The 12,389-nt window shown below is 45.0% G+C and overlaps 1 protein-coding gene across 2 annotated transcripts in view; it reads left to right on the plus strand.

Moving 5' to 3' along the window:
* LOC102374805 (complement factor H-like) overlaps positions 1-12,389 on the plus strand; it is a 66,399-nt gene that overhangs the window by 16,608 nt on the left and 37,402 nt on the right. Inside the window, exons 3-5 of one of the 2 annotated variants that reach the window (XM_014518492.2) lie at positions 6,995-7,174; positions 7,834-8,016; positions 10,309-10,485. In XM_014518492.2, the coding sequence (XP_014373978.1) occupies positions 6,995-7,174; positions 7,834-8,016; positions 10,309-10,485 (540 nt within the window). The remainder of the gene's footprint in view (positions 1-6,994; positions 7,175-7,833; positions 8,017-10,308; positions 10,486-12,389) is intronic. The other variant, XM_014518495.2, reaches the window with a different exon arrangement.

The following is a 12,389-nucleotide window of genomic DNA, read 5'->3' on the forward strand; positions in this document are numbered from 1 at the left end:
GAACTCTCACGGGTTCCTCCGAAGCTCCACCCTTCTTTTCCGGTTCTTCCACACAGTCTCCCTCTTGCTCGGCGCCATCTTGGACTGGCGTTTCAGGATTCTTTTTCTCAGCCACTTCTTTGACCGCTCGTACAGCCATATGCAGCTGGGCTTTCAAACTTAAATTCTTTTTCATTAGATCAGTTATCATACAGAAAGTTGCAGTCAGTACTCCCCCCTTGTCGTATTGTGGGGCCACCCTCTCATCCGCGGAACGTTCCTCCGTCTCCAGATCTTCGCGGAGCTCGGATGGAAGCTCGTGACCCCTCAATCTAGATGCCACCATGAAAGGGGAGAACTGGCCGATCGGCACCGGTTCTTCACTCTCCCAAGCATATCTTAGGCAATGGGCACACTCCCGGGTGAGGGTCGGGTTTACTGTGCCTGCCGGGTTGACTCTGGCGAGGGACACAGTATTGAGGGGCCTGAACCGGACCCGCTCATCACTCATCATACACCTGAATACCGTGGGGTGCAGATACACTTCCCTCTCTTTCTGGGCTCCGTCTTCCAAAGCTCCCTCTTCTCCCTTCAGCGAAATGCGTCCACTGATAAATCTCTCACCCGTTCCGCCCGCCTGGTGGTAAGCGATATGCGCCTCCAGTTCCATAAAGTTTTCTACTTGGTGTTTTCCACTGTGCCAAGGGCAGTTCTTAACTAATTCTAGCTCCAGCGTGCTTTCCCCTGATCCCATCCTCGTCGCCATGTGCGGGCCAGGAGCTGTCCGAGGCCCTTTTTTCGTGCGGCGGGCTGTGGCCAGCAGCCCGGACACGCCGGGTCGGGGAAGGCAGGCGGCAGGCTAGAATTAGGCATAGATGCTTAATGGTTGATTTAAGATTGTTTACTTATACCGTAGATGGTCGCAGTGCAGGCTGGAGAACTTCCAGGAAAACTTCGCTTAAGTCCCAGTTTAAGGACTCAGACAGAGCTCTGGATTCACTCACACGAAGTTTGCTAGGCTTCGTGGAACTTGCGCGCAGGGAAGAGGGGTTCGTCGAAGGATTGCGCTTGGCAACGGGGAGAGGCCAGAGGCTGATCAGACCTCTATAGCCAGCTCTAAGGCACACGCGCTGAGTCCGATAGGCTCCGCAGCACACCTAGAGTTCTCCTCAAGATGTTTACGGAGTACCCCCTTGCAGGGTTCTCCTCCGGAGATCTCCAACTTGGGCGGAAACCGCTCAAGCCTCTTATACGGCTAGCAAGCCAATCGCTAGCCGCCACGTGGGAATAATTTAGAACTGGCCAATAGTGGGACACAAATTTGCATGAGGGTGGCGGGAACTCCTTTGCACCATGCATCTCCTTTCTGCAGCTCAGAAATGCACCCTGCAATGAAAGCTACGAGTGGCGGGAAATGATTTAGCAGTGCCGAAGCACACACAAACAAAAATCATCCCCTTGGGTTGTGACAAGGTCGATACTGACCCATCCACCACCACTCTCTGGGTGTGACCCTCTAGCCAACTGGCCACCTACCAGACTGTGTAATCATCCAAGTCACAGCTTGTTAATTTGTTCACCAGTATGGGGTGGGATACCGTATCAAAGGCCTTCCTGAAGTCTAAGTAAATGATGTCTACCCCTACTTCTGCGTACAGGTGTTTTGTAACCTGGTTGTAAAAAGAGACTAGATTAGTCAGGCATGATCTACCTGCTACGAACCCATGCTGGTTTCCCCTCAGCATAATGTTTCCTGCTGGGCTCTCACATATATGAGCCTTAATAATCTTTTCAAAGACTTTGCCAAGGATGGAGGTGAGATTGACTGGCCTATAGTTGTCTGGGTCCTCCTTCCTCCCCTTCTTGAAAATAGGGACCACATTGGCCCTTTTCCAGTCCTCTGGGACCTGGCCCGTGTGCCATGAGTGCTCAAATATTCTTGCCAGTGGCTGTGCAATGACATCAGCCAGTGTCTTCAGTAACCTTGGAAGGAGCTCATCCAGGCCTGCTGACTTAAATGTATCCAGTCCTTCCAAGTGACTGCAACATCTCAGGGTCAACGCTTGGTAGTCTGGAGCCCTACTGTTGCCTCTCTACAACCCATTGTGAGGCTTGTCTTGCCCCTCAATTAGGAACAATGAGGCAAAGAATTCATTGAGAAGTTCAGCCTTGTCCCCTCTGTCTGTCACCAGTTGCTTTTGCCCATTCAGTAGTAGTCCTATACCGCCCTGGGCCTGCCTTTTACTCCCTATATTTCTGAAAAACAATGAGCGGTGCCTCCGCTTCCTGCTCCCTCCCCCACAGCCCCTTTCCCCACCACAGCCAAATGTTCACGCACACATGCGCGCACACACACACACAGGCATGCACTATACTCTCACTCATTCTCTGCACATGGGCACACAGGTACAAACACACTCTCCCTGCCATGAACACAGACACACAGATTCACGCACACATACACACACAGACACACACAGATGCACCCACAGCTGGTAACTGCCAGCTAAATTTCTCAAGGGCTGAGACAGGGCTCTCAGTGCCTTATTTAAGCATTAAGCAGTTCATGTAAATCACAGGGTGGAAACCCAATCCAAAGCCCTACTATGCAACTGGGCCACATAGTAATGACCACTAGTAGCCCATTCCTCCTCCTCCTCTGTGGATGTTCTGCATGCACTAGCATGAGTCAGTGGATTTCAGCCCACTTGCATCCTTGCTTTACTTCTGGGTGGATTCTGCATGCCTTGGGACAGGCTCAGCAGGGTAGGATCCAATCCCTGAGACAAATTTGCAGTGCACATACATACAAAAATGTACAATCAGAGGATTTTATTTATGTGCATATAAGGCCCTGCATTCCTTAAAGACAGTGTTGTTATCATCAGTGTCAGACCCATATATTGCTGTGTGGGTCCCAGGAGAGGAGGGGTATGTCAGCAGGGAATGCTGTCATCTTTTAGGGTGTCACCTTTGTTACCAGATTTGCCCATTACTTTGAGGTGTGCTCATTTATTAGGGACACGTTTCTAGGGTCTTGGTAATTTTATCAATGTGCTGCTTGTGTTACTTGTGTTTCTATACGGAGCTATATATCTCACTTCTGCAAGTCCTCACCCCCAGTGGAGCTATCTTGCAGGACTCAGTTTCAATGGGGCTGGGTTCCTCCAGTCACCAAATCAGTCATACACACAAACACACACACAATAACATGACACACCTGACCCAGCCGGGTTGATCAGCATGGACAGGCTGACACCCTGATATGCCAAGAATCAGTTCATGAGAGCAAGAATAAACTGCAGTCAGACACAAGCACACAGGTGAAGAGAATACTTCTGAATCCAGCTGGGTGTCTAGCTGATACCCTCATGGGCCAGCATTCAGTTCATTAGGGCATGTCTGAGCCAAACTGGGTCAATCAGCCTGTACAAGCTGATCCCCTTATGTGTTTCAAACTCAGCATGTCCCAATCTTTAGCCCATTGATGAGCAGACCCCACAGTATTTTGGGGTTTCACAGGGACCTTTAGCTTAGGTAAAAGAAGCATTGCTGCAGAGCACATGTGGAAGGAAAAGTAAAGACGGAAAAATATACCCAGTTACTACCAGTTTGACTATACAAGTTATTTATTACCAAGTATATGAAATATATAATGACACTAGTAGTAATAGACATGCAAAGGAAAACAAACACAAACAATTACAATACTACCCTGGTTTCACTAAGTATTTGGGGAAACTTAGCTCAAGCTAACTAGTACAGTTCAGGTTCAGAAATTTATGTCTAGAGGGAAAAGAGAGAGAGAGCGCTGGGATCTCACCAGTCCAAGGTACTCGGGTTGCAAAGCTGACAGGTAAAGTTTGTAGCACAATCCTTGAAGGGAGACGATATGTTTCCTCCAGCCTCTTGAGAAGAACAGTGGATGGTGTCAGCGCACACACTGCTGCTTTTTTTACAGATTTTTATACCCTCAGTTCAGCTTCTTCAAATCATTCTTAATAGAGTAAATCATTCTTTTTTCTATTAACAAGGGGTTATCTGGTTTGGAATGTCTCAAGAAACTGATTGATAATCAGGAAACACATATGGTTAGGGAGTACCCAGACACTTGAGAGTCAGCTGAAATTCCTATGGATAGCAGATATACTGATGGGATATCTCATGGTTTCTTCAGAAACACTAGATAGCTTGCAGCATTAGGATTTTGGATTTTTACTTGTTGTGAACAAGCCTCAGCTTAGCCTGACTTTTCCAGATCTTACTGTAGTCTTTTAACAGACTTAAGGCAATTATTGGAGTGTTTATAACATTTGGGCAGGAGGACTTCCACCAGTCGTCCCGGGAAAAGTATGACAACACTTGTGCTCAGAGCTCCAACAGGCTGGACACTCTGATGAACCCTTTACCATTGTTCAAATGTTGCCCATACCCCCTCTGACTCAGTCTCTTCTCTCAGCATTCCCTAGCCTGGCAACTGAGTTTTAGTCAATCAAGTTTAAATAGGCCTCCCATAGTTGGACTGGGGAATGCACGGCCTGAGATGCCTATTAAACTTAGCAGTGTGTGTGTGTCTGGCAGAGGGGAAAAGTCCTTTGTAAATCCAGATTATAACTAGTCTGATAAATGCTGAGCTGGGTGTGTGTAAACATGGGTTGATTAGCATTTGGAACACAGATTCCCCATCATGCAGTGCTCTCCTGCTTCTCTGATCCCAGAATTCACTGCAGTCTCTGCTTCAGGCTTTCTGTTCTCCGTCTCCCATATAAATGAGTTGTAATCTAGTTCCATCTCAGATGCAAATGAGACCTAGGGCAGTTGTTTCACTCTTGACACCCTTATCCGGAGGGTTTTAGGTGCATCTCCCACTGCATCTTAATCAGTTTTGTTTAGGTAGAGGAGGGGAGGGGTGAGGAATTCTTTGCAAGTCAGATAGGCTGTGTCCTGTGCCAGGGTTCCCCAAGCACATGGAGCTGAGAGGTAACAGGAACAATAGCTCAGAAGGCACAAACCACACCCATAGGGCATCAGGGGAAAAGACTGGGTCATCCTACTGCTGGCCCCTTAAAGGTACATTCCATATACCACACTCTCCCCCATTTGACCACAAGCAACGGCCCCAGTTCCATACCAACATGGGCTACCATGGACACTGGCCACCACCCCACTCCCCTACCCCTCCACTTCTCTCTGCCCAGCAACTTCCACCAAATGTTCAGTGACAGCATGAGGTGGGTGTCTAGGTGTACTGTGTGCACTCTTCCCCATACTCCAGCTGCTGAAGATGTCCAGAGCTTTGCACTCCTCCATGTGGCTAGATGACAAGCAGGCAGTGGAGGTCTGAGCAGAAGATCTGCTGAAATATGCATTGAAAATATGCAAAAAAGGCACTCCAGTCTGCTCCCTAGCCCTCTAACAGCAAGTCAGAGCAGGCCAGACATTGTGGGAAATGTTACTATGTGACTGCTCAGAACATGTTCTAACTTGAATGTTACTTAACTTTCCTCTGACTTAGCACATACATGTTGTAATATGTAACAAAGTCATGAAAGAAGTGAATTTGCAGGAACAATCTGAAGGTGCACTCAGCCTGGGAGGCTTTGTCTATTTAGTGTCCGGATAAAAGAAGAAAGCTCTGACTACTTAGGACCTTTCAGTCATATTGAACTTGTCAATTGCTGCATTCATGGTGGCAGGTGAAAAGGGGTTAAGAAAAATGTACAGAAGGTTGGAATGTAAAGTCTCAACCTTCTTTGCCTCCAGACTATAGCAGACATGGGGGCAAAAAGGGGGAATGAGTGTGCTTAGTTTTCAGAAGGTATAAACGAGACCAGCTCACTCTTGACTCCTATAAGCCTTAGGGGTTCATGTTGAATTCCTGATGACAGTAAAGTCAATGACAACTTACCACTGACTGCAGGAAGGCCAGAAATGGAAGGGATGAGGTGAGAATAGATGAGTTCCAAGTAGGACTCTGAAGATGCATGAAGGAAAGATTCTTCCCAAACATACAGCATAAAACTGTCCTGGTAAAAAGTCTTGAGGAGGAAAATAAATCAGTGGTCATGTTGTGGCAGGATCTGAGATGCAAATCTGAGCCCCACTGAAAAATAATTGTTCAAATTAGCTGCCTCCAAGATAAATATTGTGAACATGGTTTGAAAGGCTCAGCCCTGACATCTCTGGATTTTACCAGTATCACTTCACATTACTCCAGAGAAATCTCAGAGCCCGTGCCCTGCACAAAATAGGGAAAAGGAGCCTTTTTCTGCAACCAGGTTTTACCATAGGCTGGGGTCATGATCTAGCAATGTTTTCTACGGCAGTGTTGCATCAAGATGGCATGATGTAAACAAACCCTTCACACCTTACTTTTGGTTTGGTTATAAATTCAAAAATCTTGTCAGCTGCTGCCTGACCCTGACCACAGCGCTAATCGAGTGCTGTGAAACAGATCTGCCTGTGAGCTTGGAGATTCAGTACCATTTGGGTTCTGCAGGCTGGTTTGTATTTTCGCATTCTTTATTTTGAGACTGAGTCTATGAGAGAGCTAAGAATACCTGTAAGTAAAATAACTTGAAGGAGCAGTATCATGAAGTCTTCTTGAAACTAGTGCTAGAGATCAATATTTCAGACATGTATTAGGCCATGGTTGGTGTAAATGATAATACATTTCAGAAGTCAGCTAATGGTGAGGCTGAGTCAGGTGATAGTCTGGTGTATTAGACCTGATTTTCCAGAGCCTTGCACCTTGTATGATATTGTACCCTATGCACAGGTATGACACAAGGTGCAAGGCTGTGGGAAAACTTTTGCATCCGATTTGAAAATGAAGTTCTTTTTGGTATCAAGTACCACTGTGTTCTGCAGCACACAGGTTAATTTTGCCCTTTTTTTTGTAATTCTTAGCTGATATTTAAAGGATTTATTTTCCACTCCCCATCCCGCTTCCTCCAGCCCTCTTTGTACATGCCTGATTTCCTGTGATTAACCCTATCTGATCTTTTTACTTTAGAAACATGTTCTTTCCCGCGTTTGGAAAATGGTAGAATCAACTATAGCTCTTGGAGAAAATTCAAAGAAGGTGAAACAACTTCATATTCATGTTACCAGGGCTATAGCCCTGAAAATGAGCAAGACAGGATTACATGCACTAAGAATGGCTTGTCGCCTACTCCAAGATGTATCCTTGACCGTAAGAAGCACCTGTGTTTTATTGACTAAACTCTATAGCTGTTATTGTCATAACTTTCTTAGGATAAATACAAAAATAACAACTCTGTAGGTGACCTGCCATGATGGTATATGTTCCTGAGCCAAGGACTTGTGGGATAAATAGATCACCACAACCTTTGACCTTTGTCAGCTCCACTTGTTGTGCCATGTGTGGTATTTCAATTGTAAACTTTCTGTGACAGGAACTTTTCCTAAAAAGCAAAGCTTATCTTCTGGGTATAATTGAATGTCCATCTTAAAGTCCAGACCAGTTTCTTGTTTTCCTAACCTATTCAACTACCATGCTCAGAGTCCTTCTCCATCCAGTCCTAACTGTTCCCTGCTTCTCCTCCTACCATATAGACAGTACTCTTAGGTTTGGTTTTTCTTGCCTTTACTCCTTAGGATCTCCATGCTCCTACCTTTGGTTCCCTGCTGCCCATGAACAACCTTATACAAATCAAGTTCTTTGATTCAGGTTTGGAAATAAAGGTCTTTCTGCATAAAGTGTGGCAGTTTTGTGCAGCGGGTGGTTTTCTTTCTACAGTTTCTTCTAATTCCAAGCTAGCTCCAGTCTCTGTACCCCAGCATCACACTCTTGACTCCCTCCTGCTAACTGGGCTTTAACTATTTTTTCAGCAACCTGTCATGCAGATCATTTGGAAAATGGCAGATTCCTCGGAAACTATTGGAGAACATCATACAAAATAAATGAAAGAATGACCTATTCATGTAATTCAGAGAACGACCGTGAGAATCAGCAACGCACTGTTACATGCACCAAGAATGGTTGGTGGCCTACTCCAAGATGTATCCCTGACAGTAAGTGTTTATATTCTGTTGGACCTTGGTTAAAAACATAGCTGTGGTATTAAAGTTTGCTTAAAATAGATAACAACCAACTCTAACAGATAACTTGTATATTAGTGCATGCTCCTGAGATGCTTCCAGAGTTTTACCTCATGCCTCCTATTTAGAGGTCAGATTGTCTGGGATAGAAACCATGTGTTTGTTTGTTTTTGCATTTTGTGTTTTGTCTTTTTGTGATCAGTATGGCAAATAATAATAATAATGATGTCCATGCTACTGTCCACATCTTCTTCCACGAGTTCATCCATAGAGAGGGGGCAATAATAGTGCAGCCTTTGAATTGTAGTGATTTGAATGTTGTGGTTCCAGAGCTAGGAAAAAACGCTGTAGAGAAAGTCCTGCTCGGCCTCTGCAATCCTAGGATTGAACATGTTCAGTGTAGAAGAAATCTCCAGATGCTAGGATAATCAAGCTCAAGCAAGTCTTATTGAGCATTTGACAACTGACTGTTGTTGGCTTATAGCTTGATTGAATATTTGTGGATTTCCATAAGGATCCATAAGGATAAAAAAAAAGGCTTATCCCCAACACAAAGCAGATACCCAACCCAAGTTTCAGATCCTCCCTTCAGCCTGGTCAGGGCCTGAATGCAGAGTGGTCCAAAAAGTGGTGGTACCCAAAGGAGACTCATCTTTCCCAAAAGCTCCCTATCGGACAAGAGCATGTGTGCTGTGTGATTTCTTTTGGGTTGATTTAGCACATTTCAATATCTACACCTGAAGCATGCTTTAAGGTGTTGCTAAATAAGTTAAACACAGCTTTTCATATTCTTCTTGTGCTCATCCTTCCTCTATGGTTATATTGGATAACTAGTGCAGTAGACCTGAGGTGCTTGGCCATCATTCGATATTCCATATGGAATTTAAAGTTTAGCAAACCATTCCAGTCAGCCAAATACTATAAGAGAACTTGGGTACATACACAAACATCTCCATTCTTCCTCAAATTTGTGTTCCCTCCACATCTGTAACCTCCCAGATATATACGAAAAGAGGTACAATGTATTTCAAAAATTAGTAAATTCAGGCAGAGAATGCCCAGAAGGAAATGTCCTGTTGGTAGTAGTCCTAAGGTATACCACCTCTAGGAGATGAAGTATATCATAGTGGGGTTGGAAGTATCTCAAGAAGACAGGTTATGTGGTCATGCTGTGGGATATATATATATATAGGGCTGCGTTTCATGCAGAAGTCCCTTCACATTTGTGAAGTACATTATAGATCTAAGGCTCCTTTAGAAAAAGTCCTAGAAAACATGCACCCTACTTTTGAAAGGTCCTAACAAGGAGACAAAATCTGGATTTAGGGGCTGCACACTGGGGTTGGGATCTGTGTGCCAGCTTGGGGACCATGGACTAGGAGCTGTGTGCTGGAGGCTTGGGATGGGTGGTTAGGATCCATGCACTGAAGGTGGAGTCTAGACTGGGGGCCATGTGCCAGAGCAGGGGCTATGTGGCAGGGTCCAATCCTGTATGCAGACACTGGGGCTGCATGGCCGGGCCGACTCTAGCATGCTGACTCCAGGACTGCATGCTGGAATCAATCCAGCACACTGGCTCCAGGGCCATGCTCTGAGTCTGTGACCGTGCACCTGCTCTGTGGTCCAGGACTGCATGCTGACTTAGACTGCATGCCAGTTCCAGCTGCAAAACAATCTCACACACCCTCCAAATTCATCCCTGGTTGGGAGAGGAGCTTCCCACAGGTCCAGAAATTTGGTGGTAGGGAGAAAGGATTGAGAGGTGGCAGCATTATTTGCCTTGGCTTCCAGAGCCATAGCTATTAATGCTGCCACTGTTCCTCCCACCCTTTACCCAAATTTATGGATGTGTGGGGATCCCTTTTCCTTGCATATAATGCACATCTCAATTTACCCCTGTTCAGCTGGAGAAAAATGGTGCACGTTATGTGGGAGAAAATACAATATTTCTATGCAAGCCATATATAATTAAATGGGAACTCTTCCCAACAAAATGAAGAATTTGCCATTTTCCATCCAGCCAACTTTTATATTGGTTTGTACAAGAATAGAAGGAATGATGGCATATAATATTGATCAACTGGTTGATGATTTCTTACATTCCTCACCCACTCTCAAAAATGTAAATGCGAGATAAAAGAACAGATGTGTTTTTAAAAAGTGAAACATTTTATTTCATTTGTTTCAAAGTCACCTTAAGTTTTTGCAAATCATTTTAATAATATTTTAGCTTGATATGGTTCTCTTTCTTTTCTTTTGTTTCAGACACATGTAAAAAAGTAGAGATAACTCATGGTTATTTCACTGAAAAGAAGGACATATTTAATTTAAATGAAGAAACAACCTATAGATGTGTCATTGGTTACACAACTCCAGATGGAAATGAAACAGGAAATACACGGTGCATTCATACACGCTGGAGCCCTTCCCCAGGATGTAACAGTGAGTAGTTTAATGACTGAAGAACTCCTTTTTTGTCACTGTCAAGAGTTTTAAGTTTTATACCAAGCCTTGGTCATGTGCAATGAGCTTCTGAACAGTCCTTGTCTTTACAGCAAAAGCAGCTGTCTTTCCCAGCTAGAGGATGTCCCTAACAAAGACGCATCCAGGGGCATTACTGGTTGAGGACATTCAACCTTGCAAAGATTTCTGAGTATACCCTGAAGCTAGCCTAAGTGTAGCTCCTTAGACTCTGAGTACATGCAAGTACATGCGCTTGCGGCAGCTCAAATAAGAGCGGTGCAAATTTGAACCAGGGCTTTTTGCCTCAGTGTATGTGCCTGGACATGCATTTTGGTATGGGACGAATTGTGCCACTTGGGGCAAAATAACTCTGCCTGGCTCCTCCTGGATCTGCAGTCAAGGGAAGCTAGATCCTGGGGCCAGCACCTGTGTTGGGCCCAGCAGTATAAAAATCTGCCTTGTGTTGGCCCCAGTGGAATAAAAAGCTGTCCTGGGATGTAGTTCAGGGCTACTCACTCTCAGGAGCTTCTGGGGCTCCATCACTTGGTGTCTGGGGACACTACCCCTCTTGCCAGCTGGACTGCTGAGAGTTCCCTGCACCCTTTACCTACTGCAGCAGTCTGGCAGTGGGGCATGCTGCCTGTCTGTGATCTACTGCCATTTGTGATAGCATGACACCTCTGGGCCAGCTACCAGTGGGCTGTGGAAGCACAATTGGCCTTTGTGCTGCATTACTGCCATATGTGCCATATTTCTAGGGTCTTTGTGCTGCTTGTGTTACTTGTGTTTCTATACGGAGCTGTACCTCTCCCTTCTGCAAGTCCTCACCCCCCGTGGAGCTATCTTGCAGGACTCAGTTTCAATGGGGCTGGGTTCCTCCAGTCACCAAAGCAGTCACACACACACACACACACACACACACACACACACACACAGATAAACGGAATACCTCTGAATCCAGCTAGGTGTCTAGCTGACACCCTCATGGGCCAGCATTCAGTTCATCAGAGCACGTCTGAGCCAAACTGGGTCAATCAGCCTGTACAAGCTGATTCCCTTATGTGTTTCAAACTCAGCATGTCCTAATCTTTTGCCCTAACTGTTCTAGTAGTGGTAGCCTCTTGATGAGCAGACCCCACGGTATTTCTGCGCTTCACAGGGATCTTTAGCTTAGGTAAAAGAAGTGTTGCTGCAGAGCAAGTGGGGAAGGAAAAGTAGAGAAGGAAACATACACCTGGTTACCACCAGTTTGACTATAAAAGTTATTTATTGGTAAGTGTATGAAATATATAATGGTACTTGTAGTAATAGACCTGTAAAGGGAAACAAGCACAAACAATTACAATACTACCCTGGTTTCACTAAGTATTTGGGGAAACTTAGCTCAAGCTTAATTGATACAATTCAGGTTCAGAAAGCTATGCCTAGAGAGAAGAAGATAGAGAGAGAGTGAGAGCTGGGGTCTCACCAGTCCCAAGCACTTGGGTTCCAATGCTGACAGGTAAAGTTCTTAGCGCAATCCTTGAAGGGAGACATTCTGTTTGTTCCAGCTTCTCGAGAACAACAGCAGATGGTGTCAGAGAGATTTCTCTCTTGAAGAACACTTGTTTGCTGATTTTTCAGATTTTTATACTCTCAGCTTCTTCAAAGCATTCTTTTAATTGTATAAATAATTGCCTTTTCTATTGACAAGGGGTTATCTGGTTTGGAACATCTCAAGAAACTGATTAATAACCAGGAAAAGCATAAGTTTTTAAGGAGTAACCAGACACTTAGGAGCCAGCTTGAAATTCTTATGGATAGCACATATACTAGATGGAATACCTCATTGTTTCTGATCAGATGGCTTAGATGTGCTTGCAGCATCAGGGTTTTACATTTTT

This window comes from Alligator sinensis, unplaced genomic scaffold, assembly GCF_000455745.1.
Source record: "Alligator sinensis unplaced genomic scaffold, ASM45574v1 scaffold56_1, whole genome shotgun sequence".
NCBI classification, from domain to species: domain Eukaryota; kingdom Metazoa; phylum Chordata; order Crocodylia; family Alligatoridae; genus Alligator; species Alligator sinensis.